The sequence below is a fragment of the Rhinolophus sinicus genome, chromosome 13, assembly GCF_057876585.1.
Source record: "Rhinolophus sinicus isolate RSI-liver-muscle chromosome 13, RSI-T2T, whole genome shotgun sequence".
NCBI classification, from domain to species: Eukaryota; Metazoa; Chordata; class Mammalia; order Chiroptera; family Rhinolophidae; genus Rhinolophus; species Rhinolophus sinicus.
In genome coordinates, this window is record NC_142513.1 from 12,210,416 (window position 1) to 12,229,610 (window position 19,195).

The following is a 19,195-nucleotide window of genomic DNA, read 5'->3' on the forward strand; positions in this document are numbered from 1 at the left end:
CTCCCTGGCACTGCCATCTCCTTCCTCACCCGAACTTCCCAGCCAACACCAGGGTCTCCAGAGCAGTGATGGTCAGTTGAGTGGAACCATTCTGCAAAGGACAGGCTGCAGGACCAGGGAAAGCAAATACTCTGACACAGGGATCTAACAGATATTGCAGTTAATGAGATGAATCAAAGGGTACAGTCTTAGCTGACTCTAAGAGAAGCTAACAGCATGGGGGTGCCGGTTCCATGGACGATACACTCAGGTTCATGGCGATGTTTTTCTGCCCATCCAAAATGAAGTCCCGCCTCTTTGGGCAATGCGTTGAGATGAACCTTACTAAGGCTCTTATACACACAGCCATATAACCCTGAAACAGCAACAAAAATACGCTATATAGTCGCACTAGCCACCTTTAGTTGCCTTTCACCTGGGTATAACACCTGGGTTCTTACTATGAGCTGCACGAGCCCTGGATTATGTAACAATGGTGATGCATCCACTGGTGACCAGTGTGTGGCCTGAGCAATTAATGATGTACAAGGTGCAGAGGAAGTTAGCACAGCTGACTCACCAAGGCCTGAGCAAGAGTGAAAGTGTGTTCACGCACTTACACTCTTCCACTGGCCTCCGTTTGCGGCCATTTATTGAATTCCTTCGTATAGAGTTAATAAAAAGACAGTCTAACAGACAATACTTTAGTGGTTACCAGAAGGTGGGGGTAAAGGGGGTGGGAGATGAGGGTAGGAGGGATCAAATGTATGGTGATGAAAGGAGAACTGACTCTGGGTGGTGAACACACAATGTGAAATATATATGATCTGTTACAGAATTGTACACCTGAAACCTATGTAACTTTACTAACAGTTGTCACCCCAATAAACTTAAAAAATAAAATAAAGACAGTCTAAGTGGAAATACCACCATTCTAACTTGGAAACTCTGTTGACTTCAGGACTGTTAGAAGACTAAACTCCTCATTTTCCCCCCAAACAGTCTGAAACAAAATCCACCAAGTGATGAATAGTAGCTTTGCTTTAGTGTGGAGTTAAAGAGGACTCCATTTTGCTCAGCTTTCTTGTAAACACGATCTTTTCTTTGTTTAAGAGGAAAAATCTAGAACCCAGAAAGAGTAACTTGCTGGCAGCTTTTAACCTTTGTGGAGTCTTTGCAACAACCAAGTTCTTCCATTTCACATGACCTCATGTAATCCTCACAACACTCGAGGCACAGATGTCCTCTTCATCTTTCACATGAGGAAGCTGATGGTCTCAGAGATAGACAGCGAGCTGGCCAAGGCCACACAGAGTGTGAAGAGCTCAGCTCGAGTCCCTGCCCAGGGCACTGTCAACCCGGAGGCTGGCAGGGCCCGTTCCCTGGCACAGGCTCAGCTCTGAGTTCCTGGGCTCCCCCTGGGGCATCACTCTGCCCTCATGTTGCTCTATGTTTAATAACTAACCCTGGACTGCGTCCTGCCCCAGGGAGTGAGAACATAGCCCCAGGGAGGGATAACGGAGGAGGGGTGCAATCTGGATGAGAAAGGCTATTCTAACCTTGTGAGAATGGTGGTGCCTCTAGAGAGGCTATAGGAGGACAACTGGGAAAACTCACCCCAGAAATGCCAGGCCAAACCCCGATACTTACTAAATGCTCTTAGAAACATGCATCAGTTGCTTATCATTCTCTTTCTCAAGCTTCTGCGTCTGGGTCTGTAGAAGAAAATTATTTTCAAATATTATCTGGTGAAGTTTTGTTCTTAGAGACACAGTTTTTTATTTTCCATTACTTCCATCTTTAAAACGAGACCATGAAGCGAAGCTCTTCTGCCATAGGGAAAGCAGAACCTCCAATAACCCAGAGATAACAGAGAGTCACACTTAAGCTTCTGCTTCGATGATGGAGCCTTGAAAGATGTGGGGTTTCATTGCAAGCGCCAGTCTCTTGCGAAAGAAGTGTCTGCCTGCTTGCTAAAACGTACCGAGTGATTATTCTGTAGAGCTTGCATGGGGTATCTATTTTAATCTCACTATTAATTTCCAGTCTTAAAGATGAGAAAGCTGATGCCTTGGGAGAGGTGGATTAACTTCCCTGAGATCACTCAACTGAGAAGTAGTGGAGCCAGGGTTTGAGTCCAGATATCTGACTCTGGGTCCATACACCTTCCTCTGTACCTTGTCTCATATGCGAGGCATTGTGCTCAGCGCAGGGAACACAGCAGAGAACAAGCAGTTTAGAAGCTCACTGGTTGAGTCTTCTGCCTTGTAGGTCTTTGGGGACCTCATTTAGGCCTTACAAGGTTGTTAGGCCAACAATCTTGCAAGGTTGGAAAGAAGAGTCCCCAGTTTATGCATGAGAAAAAGAAAGGCACAAATGGGGCACTGTCTTACTCAAGGTCATACAAAGACATAATTTCAAGACAGGATTAGAAACCAGATGTGTCATCAGCTCCCTAGTGACCATTGTCTGCTCTGGGAGTGCTCTCCAGTCAGCAGACTTGGGGTCCAGTCAGCAGACTTGGGGCTGGTGCCACCCCCCACTCCTGCAGCGATTAACCAAAGCTTCCCTTGAGTTGGAGGATCTGCAGAACCCAGAACACTGGGGGCCAAAGGATGGTGTTTGGTGAGAGAAGTCGAGCAAAAATGGAACAATTTCATTTGGAGATTTTGGTGACACTTGCAGTCCCAGATACAGTGGCCCAGGCCCCAAGATAAAGGTGGGACAGAGCAGGGTCTGTCGGTGGAGGGGCTTGTGGGTGTGTTCAGAGAGGCAGATTCAGAGATTCACAGAGTAGTATTGGGGGGAGAATGATGATGTATTTCGGCAGTGGAGGAAAGCTCTTAATCATGGCATTTATGGAAATTATTCTTGGTAAAGAGAAGGAGAATGTTAGAGAGAAAAAGAGATCCGTTGTAGGGGCTGGTAAGAGGCTCTTCTGTTGAGCTCCCACCAGCAGCTCCAGGGTGAGGTGTGAATGTGAGAAGCCCCTTACCTTTTTCGGGTTAGATAGTTGTTTAATGTACAGATTATCCCACAGAAGGTAGAACAGCACTGAAGTCCTTTTGGGCAATCTTCCTGCATTGTACAGAACTGAGTACAGTTTCCAGGCTCTATTCTGCAGGGTGGAGGTTCCAAGATATACTCTGCAACACAGCACAGAAAAGAGAAGGGCCTAAACAACAGGCTGCAGTACCAGAACTCCAAAAGCCCAAGGAACTGCCAGGAAACCGGCCACCCTGATCTCCCTGTGTGGTCACAGGGAGGCGGAATAAGGTTTTGTCCTTAGCTGCTGCCTTGCACTGAAGCTCTCAGCAAGGAAAACCAGGGCTTGGATGTTGGATCAAAGACAGAGTTCATCAGAACCATGCACCCATTGGTCATTCCCCATCCTTGCAGATCAGATGCCAGGTCCGCATAGACACTGGATGTGTCCAGTTCAAGAGAATGAATGGTGTACATAGTGAGCAAGAGAGGGGTGTGTAGGCCCATTTGCACTAACTCATGTTGTAGTCTCAAGCAAGTCGTAAGGCCTCTCCTACCAATATGGTTTATCCTAGGGTCGACCTAACATGGGTTATTTGTGTTGAGGGAAGATTTTGGGAAAGGATGAAGACCACACAATATACTCAAGGTACTGGTATCAGAATGCTGGAACTCGAATCACAAACGAGTTCCAGGGGTGACCTCTTTCACTGGAAGAGAGGGTGGGTATTTCAGAATGGGGTCAGCTTCTGGGATCAAAGATCCGCTTCTCCCTCTTCCCAGATCTCTACTGACCAGGAAGCGAGAACATCAGGATGCCCCCACTTTCTACTGTCAGAGAAGAAAATACATCTTCATGCTGACATTCCATTGCCACCAACCTCATAGTACTTAGGTCAATGCCAACACCATCTCTACCAGGAGAGCCTGCCCCAGGCCTCCAAATCACAATCTTCTCTGTTCCTGATTCCAAAGCATTAGTATGGGTCCCATTAACCCCTTTATCCAAGCCCAGCCAGGCCTTACATTTTGTGCCCTGTGACTTGCCCTTTCTTTGGGGCAAATGTCATAGATGGGACCTTCCATAAGCCCCTGTTGATTTACTGCTCTGCAGGTATTTGCAATTAGAAGGGGGTCTATAGGATATCTTGCTGATCTGAAGAGAATAAATGAATGAAGGTAGGGCTATAATTGTAACAACAAATGGCACCAGGGACGGTGTGAAAGAAACCAAGGCCCAAGCTGTTGACAACCTGGTAGAGACCAGCACGCAGAGTTACTCTGGGCCTCCTAGTCGTCCCATGGTTCACTGGGTTAGTGTAAGACATTGAAATTCATCCCCACTTTGGACAGCTTGGGTTCAATGAAACAATGTAGGGAAGGAGTCCATGAGCCAGGGGTCTCAGAAAGGTTGACCGTCTCAAGTTTTGACTGCTCTTCTGGGTATCTGGTCCCAATGTCACTCATAGCACTTACCCATCTTTCCAAAAGTCTCTTTGTGCCTCTCCTCAAGTTTGAAGCCCTTGATTCTCCAATTAACTCTACCCTGGACACCCCCATTCTCTTGCAGCTTGCTTCACCTCCCTCAGTCTTATAAACCTGCATGCCTTCTTTGAGACCCCCCTAAAGCAGGATCCTGCCTATCTCAGTACATTCAATACCACACATATCCCTGCTCTGAGCTCCCAATATTCTGAAGATGCTCTCCCCACAGAAGACTGCCGGCATGATGAATAACAGTCCAATTCCCACTTGGTATTGGTCAAGGTCAACCTCACTGTCGTCAGTGCTCTTGTTAGGTTGAGCTGGGTAATGGTGACTGCTGAGATGTATGACACGATACTAGTCACAGGTAATTGCGCAGGTACCTCTGAGTTTTAAAAATATGAAATAAAATGCAAGACTTTCTTTCCTTCCTTCCCAAAACATCATCCAAGACTGAGCTTATGTCGGTGCCAGCTTGAGTTCTACCAACTTCATTTTGTTCTCTGTTTTAATGCTTGAAAAGTTGGCCCAAGCATCCATGAAGGAACCAGGGCAGCAAGAATCAGCGGGGTGATGAGGCTGATAACGTTTATAGTGGTTAATGCTTATCGAGCACTTACCATGGTCCAGGAAGTGTGCTCCATGTCTGCATGCATTATCATCTCAGTTTTTCCTCCCAGCTATCCCAATACCATTATTTGCATTACAGGGATAAAATCCGAGCCCCAGACACTTTGCCCAAGATCAGTCAGTAAGCAACAGAGCAGGGATTCACATCTAGATCTTGCTGGCAATAAAACTTGGACTTTTGACCATGATACTGTATTTTTTCATGAGGTATGCCCAGGCTCTCTCCGCCCTCAGTTCCTCTCATCTCTCATCTTTATAGATGCTTCTTCCCTCCCTTGGGCCCAGACCCAGCACCTACTCAGAATGTATTCCCGGGGGCTTCCAGGCACCAGGTGTGGTGCTAGGCAAGTCAACAGCAGGTAGTGCAGAAGCAGCACCGGCTTCATGATGCTGGTGGGACTGGTGGTAACTCCTGGCTGAAGACTGCTGGGTTTGACCAGGCCCAGCTTGGGGAGAAGAACGGGAAGGAGGGAAAAGTGAAGACCTGCTGTGACTGGCTTTTCACTATGTATTCCAATCAGGAGGGCGTGGCAGAAATCCAAGCACCTCCCAACCACGCCCACTCCAGGACCAAGCCGCGATTTCAAATCGACACCCCTCTCACCCCCCTAATCTTGACCTCCTTATATCTCTCATCCATCTAGGTCTTGTTAATGTTCTTTCACAAAAATTCTATAATTTTTCCCAAGTGGAGTTCTGGCATGTCTTTGTCATATTTATTCCTAGAGGCTTGAATTTTCAAATGAAATTGCAAATTATGCCATAACTCTTTAGTTATGTCTTTTCATTTGTTGTTAGTGTAGAGAAATAACTTTTGTATGTTGAACTGTAACTAGTTGCCTTGCTAAGTTTCCCATTGTTTATTATAATTTCTTGGTGTATGCTTTTCCAATGTGCTGTGGAGTCTGTCATCATCTGCAAATAATAATTCGCATTTTTCCTCTTCAAACTTTATGCTATTTTTAATGCCTCATTGTGCAGGCCAGGACCTCCATACATTATTGTATAGAAGTGGTGATAGTTTGTAATCTTGTCTGATACCTGATTTAAAATGAAAAGTTCTTAAGTTTCTCCTTTTAAGAAAGTGTCTGCCTTAAGTAGCTCATAAACATATTTTATCACCAACCAGGTGAGCATGTGTTTCCTATAACAGAATGTGTTGTCATGCTTTTGAATTTTGTTGAGGCTCATTCATGTTGTAGTATGTATCAGTACTTCATTTATTTTTACATCTGAATAGTATTCCTTTGTTGGTATATAACACAATTTGCTTATCCATTCATCTGTTGATGGACATCGGGCTGTTTCCACCCTTTGGTGATTGCAAATAGTGCAGTATGAACATTTGCATACAAGTTATGTGTGTGTGTGTGTGTGTGTGTGTGTGTGTGTGTGTGTGTGTGTGTGTGTTTAGTACCTATTTTCAATTTTGAGTATATACCTAAGAGTGGAATTGATGGATCATATGTTTAACTTTATATAGTATAGTTAAACTTTATATGTTTAACTTTTTGAGGAAACTACAAACTGTTTTCACAATGGTTGAACCATTTAACATTTTTATCACTCATACATGAGGGTTCCAATTTCTCCACATCCTTGCCAACACTTGTTATTTTCCTTTTTTTGGATTATAGCCATCCGTATGAGTGTGAAGTGGTTGGTATCACATTGTGGTTTTGATTTGTATTTCCTTAATAATTGGTGATGTTGAGAATCTTCTTATATAATGGCTGACAATTTTTATATATTCTTTGGAAAAATATCTATGCAAGTCCTTTGCCATTTTGTAACTGGGTTGTTTGTGTTTTCCTTCTTGAATTGCAGGAGTTCTTTATATATTCTGGATATTAGACCCTTTTCAAATATATGATTTTAAAATATTTTCTTCCACTTTGCAAATTGTCTTTTCATTTTTTAAATAAAGTCATTTGAGGCACAAATGTTTTTTTAAATTTGTTGAAGTCCAATTTATCTATTTTTCCTTTTGTTGCTGTGTTTTTGTGTCATTTCTAAGAATCCGTTGCCTAATCCAAAGTCATGATGATTTACCTCTATATTTTCTTTCAAGAATTTTATTGCCCACATTTAAGCTGTAGATCAACTTTGAATTAGTTTTGTATATGGTGAGAGTTAGAGGTCTAATTTCATTCATTTGTATGTGAATACTCAGTGTCCCAGTACCATTTGTTGAAGTGACTGTTCTTGGTCTTGGCATCCTTTGTAAAAATCAATTGGCCATAGGTGTATCAGTCTATTTTCGGTCTCTCAGTTCTACTCCATTGATCTATATGTCTATCCTTAAGCCAGTATCACACTTTTTTGTAGTTGAGAAGAATATGTATTCTCTTGTTCTTGAGTGGAGTGTTCTATATCTGTCTTTTAGATCTATTTGATGTAAGCACTGCTTTCTGGAACCCAAAACTTCTTAATGCAGAACCTACCATTGCAGGGATAAGAGGCACAAATTCCTGGGGGTGATGTGGAGTATGGCTACTTATAGTTCCTTGGTTCTGGACTCATGTATTTTGTCTATTGGTGACATTGAAGCATACACTGGCCTTTGGTTCAAGGTATATTTCCCAACCAGAAGGTAAATGCTCCATCTTTGCAGGGTGTCATCTCCAAACTGGCAATTTCTATGCTTCTTCAGGCCAATCCACAACTGTGTCAGGTTGACTAATTCTGGGTGATATAGTATAGGATATAACCACGGGATCTTGGGATTATGGACCTGTTATCACACCTCTTCTGATGTAAAATTTGTCAACTGGCCAGAAGCAATAGTTCATGGAATCCCATGTCAGTACATCAGACACTCTTTTAGCCATCACATAGTGGTGTTGGCTGAGGCATGACAGACAGAAAAGCCAAATCATGATACCAGAATATGTGTCTATCTCAGTCAAGATGAGTCACTCCCTTGCCTACGAGGAACGGGCCTGATGCAATAAACTTGCCTCAAGGGGCGGATTCACATCCTGAGGACTGGTGCTGCATCAAGGGCTCAGCCTTGGTCTGTGCTGCTGCTAGGTTGTACATTCAGCAAAGCAGTAGCTACGTCAGCTTTGGTGGTTGTGAGCTCGTGCTGATGAGCCTATGCATAGCCTACATCTCTGTCATCATGGCTGTTCTACTCATGGATCCATGGTGAAAGCATTGGTGTGGCTGAAGGCAGAGTCTGGTCTCCATTAACTGGCCAAGACATCCAGTATACCCAGGTGTATCCTCTGAGTTTTAAGATACTGTGTGCCCCCATTCTTTCCATGTTCTCCTATAGTGTCTCTCTCTGATATATTGATTATTAATTAATTATACAATATATAATATATGTTATTATATTGATTATAATTAATATGTAATAATAAAGCTGGAAAATACATACATGTGTATTACATATTTTCCAGCTTTATTAAGATATAATTCATATATTTCAATTGTATCTTAATAAAGCTGGAAAAATACATATGTGTTTTATATGACATATATTTAATATATATCAAGTTTTTCATCTTTATTAAGATATAATTGACATATAACATTGTGTAAGTTTAAGGTGTATAACATGTTAATTTGATATACTAACATACTGTTTTCTAATTCCTCCATCAGATCACATTATTATTATTTTTTTTTGGTGAGAACATTTAAGATCTACTCTCTTGGCAACTTTCAAGTATATAATGAAGTATTATTAGTTATAATCATTATGCTGTACATTAGATCCTTAGATTCAATTCATCTTGTAACTAAAACTTTGTACCCTTTGCCCTACATCTCCCTTCCCCCCAAATAACACCCCTTGGTAATCACCACTCTCCTCTCTGTTTCTATGAGTTCAGATATTTAGAGTTTACATATAAGTGATACAATATGGTATTTGTTTTTTGTGTCTGATTTTTTCACTTATCAAATGCCCCAAGTTTCATCCAAGTTGTTACAAATGGCAGGATTCCTTCTTTTTCATGGCTCAGTAATATTCCTCTGTGTGTGTGTGTGTGTGTGTGTGTGTGTGTGTGTGTGTGTGTGTGTGTGTACCACTTCTTTATTCATTCATCCGATAATGGACTTAGGTTGTTTCCATAGTTATACAAATAATGTGTGTGTTTTTTTAATTCTGTAAATTATTTTGTAATTAGAATGTAGAAAACATTACATCTTTCAGAATGAAAATCTGTTTGCAAAAGGCGAGGGTTAGTTATGCGAGAGGAGGAGCCATCTCTGCAGAAGCCAAGGGCCCACAGAGAACAGGCCACCGAAGGAGCAGGCACAGGGGAGGGAACAAGGTCTCCTTACCCTGCCCGGGCCTGGCCAGTGGGGGCCGGGAGGAGCCCAGGATATCCGGTCCTTTCTTGCCTTCCCTCCTCCCACCAGCTCTCCAGGGAATTCTGTGCCAGACTTAAAGCTCACTGCTCTGGCCAGAGTCATGCCCACCCGGGTGCTGCTGCCCATCCTGCTTCTCTGTGCACTGCTGCTGCTGCAGGCCCAGGGAGGGCCCCGCAGTCGTCAGAAGAAAATGCAGAGTAGGTGATGGGCTGGGGGCAGCGATGGGGAGGAGGGAGGAGGGCTGTGTCCAGCTAAGGAGGACCTGGGATCGGCACCTTTCAGCACATCCTGCTCTGACCACGGCACTATGAAGACTCTGGGCTCTCCCAAACATGGCCCTCCAGCCCCTTTACCGGCCCTGCGACTAGTGATGGGGCGGACGGGAACCTACATCTTTTTAGTCTCCATTCTAAAAACCCAGAGCTATATGGTACGTATAACAGTGAAAGGAGATGAGAATCAGAAGGGAAAAAACAACAACTATTCTTTGACTTATGCACGTACGTGACAGGTCAACATCCCGAGACGTTTATGGGAGCAGGTATAAGATGAGTAGACACCGGGAAATTAAATTTTGGGGTGTGCAGGGTCAAGTTAAAGTTATCAGAGGGGCCACAATGGTGACAATAGAAGAGAAATATTAAAGGTGTTGTGTTGGGGAAGGTGCAGGAAACTAGACTGTGACAGTGACAAGGGGAGACAACGGGGAGAGGCAAGTTCAGCTTCCTGTCAGGACCCTGCAAATTCTCACGAGTGGGGAGGGTTTGTAGGATGTCTCAGACTTCACTGAGTTTTCAGGGTCAGAGTATAGATTCCATGAAGGTGACTTCAGCAAGGCCATGACTAATATGAAGACAGGGTCCTGGCTGCCGTGTGTGGAGAGGGTCCAGGAAGCCAGGCATTGAGATCTATTGGGGGGAGAACAGGGGTAATGGATTTAAGATACAACAGATCACTAGGATTTGGTGTGAGACAGAGAGTAAGTTTCCTGACAAGTCTAAAATGTTATGAGTGGGACGTGAATTCTGGGATCATAAGGAGATTTAAGCTGAGAAAACTCCTCTGTGGGTCTGATTCCATTGACTCTGCTCCTGCTCCTTTTAGGCATCAAGGCGTGTGAGAAGCGGCCCAGTGTATATCTGCAACAACCGCTGCTCATATTTCCTAAAGTGATCAAAATCAGATGCTATATGCTGTTCAACCTTCTGCGGAAATGTTTGCATGAACATCCTGTGAGAGGCAGAGGGGCCTGCGCTGTGCATCCTGCTCCCCCAACCCTCTGTTTAAGACTGTGCCTGCCACCAAAGCACAAGGACCTCAAGTCCCGGGCACAGGGCCACCAACAGCAATGCCACCCTCCCCACTGCCTGAGCTACTTGTTCCTGTCAAATAAACCAGAACCAATGTCCAGGGACCGGCCTAGATTCTTCCCAGTGCTTCTGATCGTGAAGCACCCAGGGCAGACCCCAGGGTGCCCCCGCCTTCCTGGTCCCAGTGCCTGATCCTTCAGCCCTTGTCACGCTTCTCTACTTTCTCTCTCTTTGGCCCTCGTACCCCTGCCAGGCCCCCAAGGCTCCGCCCCCTCGTTGCTCTGCTCCCTGAACCAGTACTCCCAGGGGGAAACTGCCCCTGTGTAGCACCTCGCATGCTAAAGAGAACATTCCTCCCCCTGCAGTCAGAAGAGCCAAGTCAACCATGAGCGAGGTGGGGGCTAGATCCTGGGGCAAGAGTAGGCGGTCCCCAAGGATGGCTCATCTTAAACTTGACCTGCCCCTGTCCCTTTCTCCCCATTCTCCTTGTGAAGTTCAGATAAGTCTGTCTTTACAATGAAGAACGTGAATCTCAGAGAAGTGAAGTGACAGGCCCAAGGCCAAAGGGAGTGAGAGGCCATCCGTTGTGGGCTGCAGGAAGGTGCTCCCTCTGCACGGCCTGGGGGCTCGCTTCTTTCACATTATGGTGAGACCATAGGCATGGAAGTGAGAGCCTGTGGTCACCCCACACTTCCCCTCTCCATCCTCCACCAATATGGCCGCTCTTACCCTGAGGCCTGCAACGGGGTGCCAGCACCTGTGATGCCTCTGCCTGCCATTAGCTGAGTGGTCCTCACCTTTCCTAACCCCTCTCCTTACGGCCTCATTCTCTCTCTTCCTCTTCTTTAATCCAGAGGGAAGCCACAGGTGGGGGAACAGGTGGTTCGAGGTGACGCTGCTAAGGATGAGTTGGGTGAGGTGGCTGTGGGTCTTGCCCGTGGTCTCAGGGTGAGTCAGTGAGACTGAATCACTGGGTACAGGCTCCCCATCCGTGTGATCACAACTCCTCTGAAATGGTCCTGGGGCGAGATCCAGGGACAGAGTCATGTGTGGCCCATCGGGACATGGAGCCAAGTGTGCAGAACTCAGGCAGGAGGCCATGTGGAGGCCTGTGTGCAGCGCTACACTCCAGCCCAGACTTCCTGCTGGGCATCAGTGAAGGACACATCCGAGGAGGAAACCTGCCTCCATCGGGCCAGAGCCTCCCACCCACCTCAGGAGCATCAGGGCTCCTGGTGTTGGAGGATCGTCCTTACGTCCACTACAAGCTGCCCTCGCACAAGGAGCCTTAGGAAAGAGAACACGACCAACCACCCGCATAGACATCATCTGAGATGGACGGGCGGGGGTCCGAGATGGACGGAAGGGATGCTCTTCACGGGCTCTTATAAGGGTGCAGCCTCACTCCAAGCATCTTCCCCGTGCTTGGCCATGCCCCAGACACCCTCGGGGAGACTTAAGACAGGCAGAGTTACCTGCCTGGACCCACATAGGGAATGACCTTCCATGTCCACGTCCCGTGCTCCCTACCACGTGGGCACACTATGGTGCCAGGCTGACCTAATCCTTGCCCCTGGCATAAGCACCATGGACCATGACTTATACTGGAAACAGTTGTTCTTTTCACTTGTGATAACTGGTGCCCTGACCTGTTATCCAGAGAACTGCAGGGGGAGGAATGTTCTCTTTAGCATTGCCCCACAGAACTCAGAGGCTAGCCCTAGGATGCTATGTCTGGGAGGAATGCTTGCCTGGACATCACTGCATGTTCTGTCTTTAAAGGGAAAACCTTGTGCCTCCATATTAGGTAGAGTAGAGGAGTGGAGACCCCTGGAAGACCTTGAATCATGGAAGCAGAGTAAGAAACAAATGCAAATTCTGCCTTGATCTGGGTCTCCACAATATCGTGTCTCAGCCTGCAGAGAATCTCAGTCAGGGCTGGTCTGCTTGTGACCAAACACTTAGTCTCTTGGTTGCCATGAGTTTTGCATTATTTGTTCTCTTCTGATGCTCCAGACCTGCTCCTTCTCTATGTCAATGCAGATGGGAGTACTCTAGACGTATCCTCCCGTTTCAAACATCATGATGTTAGTCAACACCTCCCTCGTTTCCATCCTTTGGCTGCCCCTAATGGCCACAGGTGGATCCATACTGATGCCTTCACCAGCAAAGTGTGTCCCACCCCACATCTGTTAGTTATCTGTGTTGTAACAAACTCAGGATGCCTAATGAAGAAGCTATAGGAAGTGATCTGGAACGCAAGAGTTTAATATAGGTACTGAGGGCAATATTTCCCACCAAGAAATGCACATTGGCCCAAATAAAATTAGAATGGGCATGACACCCAGGATTCAATGAACGTTCTATCCAGAGGAAGTTGTTCCTAAGTTTAAAATTCTACCATTAAAATTACATTCTGTGGGAGTATCCGTCAGTTAATGTAGTGTTCGTTGTCTTAGCTTGGGAAGATGTCACTTCCTGAAAATCATTAGTGAGAGTGTGTGAGAAGGTAGAAGTAAGAATCTAAGTTATAGGGCACCAAACTTCTGATTTCCAACGCTATTCTGGGTCATCGTTGCTGGGTATATAATGGTCCTTTTTTAGGCTGATTCAGGTTTTCTTTTATTTATGAAAAATTTTCTTGGATTGTAGTTTTGACCTTTAGTTACTTTTGTCTTCTTTTGGAAAAACTCCAGTTATATATATTTCAATTGTCTTTGCCCACCTTCTTTATTTAATCTTTTTCTCTCTTAAAGCTTTTTTCTTTTTGCATTTTATTTTTGGTCTCGGCTTCTTTCATTCTTTTTCTCAATACCTCTTATAGTTAGTTGACTTTATTCTGCCTTCAGCATCTTGTGACAATCTTTACTTCTAAGATGGATTTTATCCCTTTCTTTAAGTTTTTATGTTCTATCAACCCTTTATTTCATACCTTCCTGGTTTTTTTTGTCTACTGATGTGCTAAGTTTTTGAATGTCTGATTCAAGGTATTTTTTCATATTTTAAAATGTGTGTTTACAGATATTTAATTAAAGTTGCAGTCTTGTATTACCCATTTTTTCTGACTCAAGGTTATTCTGGTGGGAGAATTTTTTTGCAACAGAAATGGTTCAATCTTCATTTTTTGTTTAATAGTAGTTTTATATTGAAGTTGTCTACTACTTTTCGGGTGTCTTTGTAACGTTTTCTTTTAATAGACCAGTAGTAACATTTTTGTGCTCAAATTGTTCTCAGCTTTGGCCACCGGGAGCTCTTTCAGGTTGGTTCCTGTTTCCCCATTATTTTGACTTTTGGACATTTCCTTACTTTCTGACCCTAAAAGAGGTCCCGGTCTCATTTTGTGTTTTCCAAGCCCAGTTCTAGAATCAGCTATTTCTTAAAAAGTGTTGGCCCAGTCATTGGCAAATGGTATTTAGGAAAAAATCGGAGCCCTTGGTGTGCTTATTGCTGTTCTGGTACCAAGGCTTCCAGGCCCTTTCAGCAGGCACAGCTAAGGATAGGTATGTGTAACTAACCCACGCATACACACGTGTCTGTCATTACTTCTGCCTCTGTCAGTCTGTACATAGAGTAAGATAAACAAGTTCATAATGATGTCTCTGACTCTAATCCAGTATCCCAGAGTTCATTCTAGCATTCTCCCTTCGCTTACCTGTAACTTGTTTTCTCTGACATTTAGAAACCTGGCTCCTACCATCTACCAGTTATTTACTTATGTGTGCGATCTTGTATACGAGTACAGTCGTTTTAGAATTGTTTATCCATACCCTGTAAGACACCAATGTACCAGAGACCTGCTCTCTGAAAAATTGAGTGAAAAGGCTGTGTCATGCAGGGATTCTGGTCCTGCTCCCTTCACAAGAATGCAGGCTATGGGGAGGCCAAAGAGGAACACCCACGGAGCTACAGACAGGGGAGTCATACCTCTATATTCTCAATGGCGGCTGGGTTGGAGACACAGGAGGCAGGAGAGACAGGGTCCGTAATCTGCCATCCACCATCCGCGCTTGCTAACCCCTTTCTAGCCACAATCCGCCATTCGCGTCTCTACCAACCAACCAAATCCACTTGTTAGCTGCAATCTGTGCCTGCTAACCCAGCCACGGCAGAATTAGTGGCTAATGGCTAACTGGTTACAGCTGATGACCACCTACTACCTGAGCCAGCACCTTTCCACGTGAGGCTGAGCCTGGGAACTGCTCTCTGCGACTCTGTTCCCATAGCTGCTTGCCAATCACCCACATTAAAATGGCATGTGTGAAATACACTTCTGTGAAGCCCATGAAATTAGCCTCAGTTCTAAGGTAATCAGACGAGGAAGGAAGCGTTGGAAGCTTTGTGTACACGGTAGGATGGGAACAATATTGGGGCTATAATAAGGGCAATCAAGGGTAGTGGAATGGAGTAAAAAAAGCCAGAGGCCATTGTTTGTAAATGAGTTTATTTGTTAAGGATTTGCTCCTGCTCAGGCCTCATTGAGACTAGACTGGGGTCCCGGGTGCGAGGTTAGGGTTTTAGCTGTCTTGAAAAGATTGTCTGCAAGAGAGAAAGTTTAGATGTTTAGAGGCTAGGGAACTCGGAGAAACAAGCATTCATTCTCAAGCTTAATATTACCCATCCCACAATACTTTATGCAACAATAGGAATTGTCCACTTTTGAGTGGGGGTGGGTGGGTGGTGTGTGTGGTAGTATTTATTGACTGAACAGAGGAAGGTAGAGATGTGGGGCCTGGCTGAGCCAAAAGGGCCCCATGGAAAGACCTGACCATGAAGCAATGGTTAGAAATCTAGACGTACGTTAGGAAGGGAGCAAACTGGAGTAATATAATGAGGACAGCACAGGCATTGGTTATATAATGAAAACAGTAATGTGCCCCGAGCTGATGTCTTGGTTTCTTTGCCAATGAATTGCTTTCCAGGTTTAGGGGACGTTGTCTTTTTGTGCCTAGGATTTGGGGTACATCGGTCCTCTGTTTAGGAATAACAGCATGTAAGAAGAGGGTGAGACGCAGTGAAGACACACAATTAAGTACACATCTCCCAACTCACTGTAGTTTTCCAGCAGATGTTTCCACAGTAGGTCCAGCAGCATGTGTGGTTTGTGTTTATGCATCTCAAGGATTTAGAACACTTCTTGGTACATTCATGGACGCTTGGATGTCCCCAGCACTCCCCAATGAACGTTTTATCCCCTGAAATTGTGATGAGATTGTCAGAGGCTGGCAGTGGGAAGAGAAGCCCTTCATAAGGTGAACAGCCCCTCCGAGAACCCAAGCCCCAAGTCCCCACCAAGATGTCTATCTGCCTTACGAGCAAGTCTCCTTCCTGAGCCTCCTCATTGCGTTTTTGCCTCCGCAGCCGTTCTCTTTGCCTTGTCTGCTCCCACAGGTCCTACCTGGGCCCGCTTTGAGCATCCTAGAGCTAGGATTCTGTGTACTTGCAGCCTTCACGTGCCCTCCTGTAAAATCTACATGTATATACCAGGAGCTCCCAGGGCCTGAGCTAGCCTCTGTGACCTATTTCATACTGTGGGAAGTTAGACCAGGGAGAGGAAGGAACAGCCTCTCTCCCCTTTTCTCCCTCTTTGCTGACCTTGCCTTCAATAACTCAACCTCTCTCCAAATTCTTCTCTCCCTCACTCAATTCTCTTGGCTCCCTCCATTGACTCCTTTTTCTTAGCATATGGCCCTCCACTTTGCCCCACTAGGGACTTGTCTTATGTCTCTTTTCTATCTTGTCACATCCTGAAAGATCCTGCCTCTAAAACTAAAGGTGTATGTTAAGAAATATCCATTTGGTGCTCATCAAAGTACACATTTTAGGACACAGAGCTTCTGGAAGTATGGGGAGATGTGGCAGCTCTGTATTGGTGCTCCTCACCTTCAAAGATAGCCTGACATGGGGAAATATTATATCCTTATGACTTACGGAATATATATAAAAGTGGACACATGCGCATTGCCACTTTCATGGTTGGAAGAGGAAGTGTTAAAGGACCTCAACTTGGTGCATAAAGAGGTTGTAATTCTCCAACAGGTGATCAGGGAAGGTGGGTCCTGAATCAGGTGTGCCAGCCACAATAGCCCTTCACTTGTCCAGGAACAAACACAACGACATCCCACCCTTTGTTCCCAACCCAGCCTCATCACCTATGACTGTTTTTTCCTTAATTGCTCCCAGCACAGACAGTAGCACCGTACAGAGCAATGTCACGTGTAGAGGTGTCCAAAGCTTCATGATGCTGACCATATGTGTCCAAATATATATTGGCAGGATTGTTTTTTCCTTTCGAGCTGCTGCTAGAGATGAAGAGATATAAATAGAGTTGTGAAGCAAGCGGAAGTGCTTCTAGAATTTCTTTATACTTTGTCTTTGAATTATTCCTCCTTGCCCACCACCTCAGCTGAATGACAGGCACACACCTCAGTTGGACATTGGCTTTGCTAAAAGGTCTCTCTCCGTTTCACACTTCACGCCTTCCTTTTGCAGAAAAATTAAAAAAAAATTTTTTTTAAATGTGTTGCCTTCCCTTGATTAAAAGATCATTCAAATGCAGCTTAAAGCATAAAAAGGTACAAAGAAGACATTGAAATATTTCTAGTAATCCCATTATACTGGCATACGTTATTCTTTTATATGTACATATATAGGAATATGAATTGTTTTTATAAAACTGAAATCACATCAGGCTTGCTGTTATAGAGTCTGACTTTTTATTTAAAAATTTGTAACATGATATTAAAATGAAAGTTTTGGCCAAGACCTTTGGAGACCCGAAAGTGAGCTTGTGAGACAGATCAACTTGTGGGACTTTAAAAAAGAGAGAATGAGAAAGATGCCCCAAAAGTGGTGAAGGGACTCTAAAACCTTTACTTGTTTTAAAGGTGGGAAATGGTCAGGAATTTGCCATGGTTTTTTGGAGGAGACGTTTGAGCAGATTTTCTTTAAAGAATGTTGTGCCATCTTAATTCCAAGCTTTAAGGATACCTCCCATTGAGCTGTGTATGTGCCCCCAAGGGTTTGTAGAGACAGAATAAATAGAGTCACACTTGAGAACTGGCTGAAGTGACCTATGGCCACAAGAGAGAGGCAACAGCTTGCTCTAATTTGATCAGTCAAAGAAGGCAATAAAGAGCCAGGGTGGGTTTGTGCCAGGTTATTCCAGGCAGGCTGCCTGAGAGGGCCATGGGACCTCAGCAGAAGGAAGGAGAAAATGAATGGCCAGATCCCTAGGGTTTGGGAAAGGAATCACAACAGACCAGCCAGAAAGGAGCTGGATTCAGCCATATCAAGAGAACCAGTGGTGAGAAACTACCATCAGTTGGGGTTGGGAGAGACCCAAAGAACCCAGAAAACTATCCAACACATAGTCCATTTTAAGCAATACTGAGCCCAGAAAGCACATATACAAAAGGCATAATAATTCCTGCCAAAAGAGTTGTCTGGACCCCCTTATCTTTTCTCCCCCCTCCACCTCCAAAATGGCACTTAGCCAGATGCAGGAGGAGAGGACAGAGAAAAGAACTGACCACTCTCTTCCTCAAGTGCAGGTTTCTGGGTGTGGGGGAAGCCCATTATTTTGATTCAAGCTTAGTGTTTTGACTATTGCACAGGCTTAGACTTTCTGTAGATTCTAAATTTAGGCAGTGTCTAGAAAAGTCAAGGTCTGTACCCAAGCTCTCTTACAGAGTCAGAGAAAGAAGTGGCTCTTCTGAATACATTTAGATAAGACAACATGTTACCAGTAACACTCCCCGTGAATATTTTCCCAACACACTAGTTACATTTATCATTAATATTTTCCCATTAATCATAAGACATCTGAAAATTTCTCTTCCCTAGAGGGGGAAAAATGTCACGGGAACTTCCTTGCAACTAACATTTGGTTAAATGCATTATTAGCTTCAGAGCACAGATTTGTCAATCTAGAAGTCCTGGGTAAACAATAATGCCCATTTCAAACCCAAGATACTTGTTGCCAATTGTTTTCCCCATTAAGATTGGTTTATTTTATAGACATTTCTCCAAAGGGACGTACAGATGGCCAATAGACATATGAAAAGATGTTCAACATTACTACTCATTAGAGAAATGAAAATTAAAAATCACAATGAGATATCACCTCACCCCAGTCAGAATGGCTATCATCAACAAGACAAATAGTAACAAGTGCTGGAGAGGCTGTGGAGAAAAAGGAACCCTCATACACTGTTGATGGGAATGCAGACTGGTGCAGCCGCTATGGAAGGCAGTGTGGAGGTTCCTCAAAAATTAAGACTAGAATTACCACATGACCCAGCAATCCCTCTCCTGGGTATCTACTCAAAAAATCTGAAAACATTTATCCAAAAAGACATATGTGCCCCAATGTTTATTGCAGCTTTATTTACAGTGGCTAAGACATGAAAACAACTAAAGTATCCTTCAATAGATGAATAGATAAAGAAGATGTGGTATATATACACAATGGAATACTATTC

The 19,195-nt window shown here is 44.4% G+C and overlaps 2 protein-coding genes and 1 pseudogene across 2 annotated transcripts; 1 reads left to right on the forward strand and 2 right to left on the reverse strand.

The window, feature by feature from the left end:
* Nucleotides 1-1,234: 1,234 nt before the first annotated feature.
* WFDC13 (WAP four-disulfide core domain 13) lies at nucleotides 1,235-5,503 on the reverse strand. Its single transcript, XM_074317341.2, has 3 exons — nucleotides 5,378-5,503; nucleotides 2,975-3,125; nucleotides 1,235-1,274 (listed from the first exon to the last, which is right to left on the reverse strand). The coding sequence occupies exons 1-3, from the start codon at nucleotides 5,463-5,465 to the stop codon at nucleotides 1,235-1,237; spliced, it is 279 nt and encodes a 92-aa protein (XP_074173442.2). The 5' UTR covers nucleotides 5,466-5,503.
* Nucleotides 5,504-9,435: 3,932 nt separating this feature from the next.
* LOC109457035 (protein WFDC10B-like) lies at nucleotides 9,436-10,954 on the forward strand (annotated as a pseudogene).
* Nucleotides 10,955-15,145: 4,191 nt separating this feature from the next.
* WFDC11 (WAP four-disulfide core domain 11) lies at nucleotides 15,146-17,258 on the reverse strand. Its single transcript, XM_019749626.3, has 3 exons — nucleotides 16,865-17,258; nucleotides 15,765-15,907; nucleotides 15,146-15,251 (listed from the first exon to the last, which is right to left on the reverse strand). Exons 1-3 carry the CDS (start codon nucleotides 16,962-16,964, stop codon nucleotides 15,222-15,224), a joined length of 273 nt encoding a protein of 90 aa, XP_019605185.3. The 5' UTR covers nucleotides 16,965-17,258; the 3' UTR covers nucleotides 15,146-15,221.
* Nucleotides 17,259-19,195: the final 1,937 nt, after the last annotated feature.

What these genes read in the sequence shown, in the direction of transcription:
- WFDC13 (XM_074317341.2), bottom strand. Translation starts at nt 5,465, where the DNA reads ATGAAGCCGGTGCTGCTTCTGCACTACCTGCTGTTGACTTGCCTAGCA. An exon ending in CCCCCGGGAATACATTCTGA is followed by an intron (nt 3,126 to 5,377) that starts GTAGGTGCTGGG and finishes GCTGTGTTGCAG; the next exon opens with AGTATATCTTGGAACCTCCA. An exon ending in AACTATCTAACCCGAAAAAG is followed by an intron (nt 1,275 to 2,974) that starts GTAAGGGGCTTC and finishes GGCCTTGGCCAG; the next exon opens with CTCGCTGTCTATCTCTGAGA.
- WFDC11 (XM_019749626.3), bottom strand. Translation starts at nt 16,964, where the DNA reads ATGGTCAGCATCATGAAGCTTTGGACACCTCTACACGTGACATTGCTC. An exon ending in TAAGGAAAAAACAGTCATAG is followed by an intron (nt 15,908 to 16,864) that starts GTGATGAGGCTG and finishes TCACAATTTCAG; the next exon opens with GGGATAAAACGTTCATTGGG. An exon ending in ACATCTGCTGGAAAACTACA is followed by an intron (nt 15,252 to 15,764) that starts GTGAGTTGGGAG and finishes TCTCTCTTGCAG; the next exon opens with ACAATCTTTTCAAGACAGCT.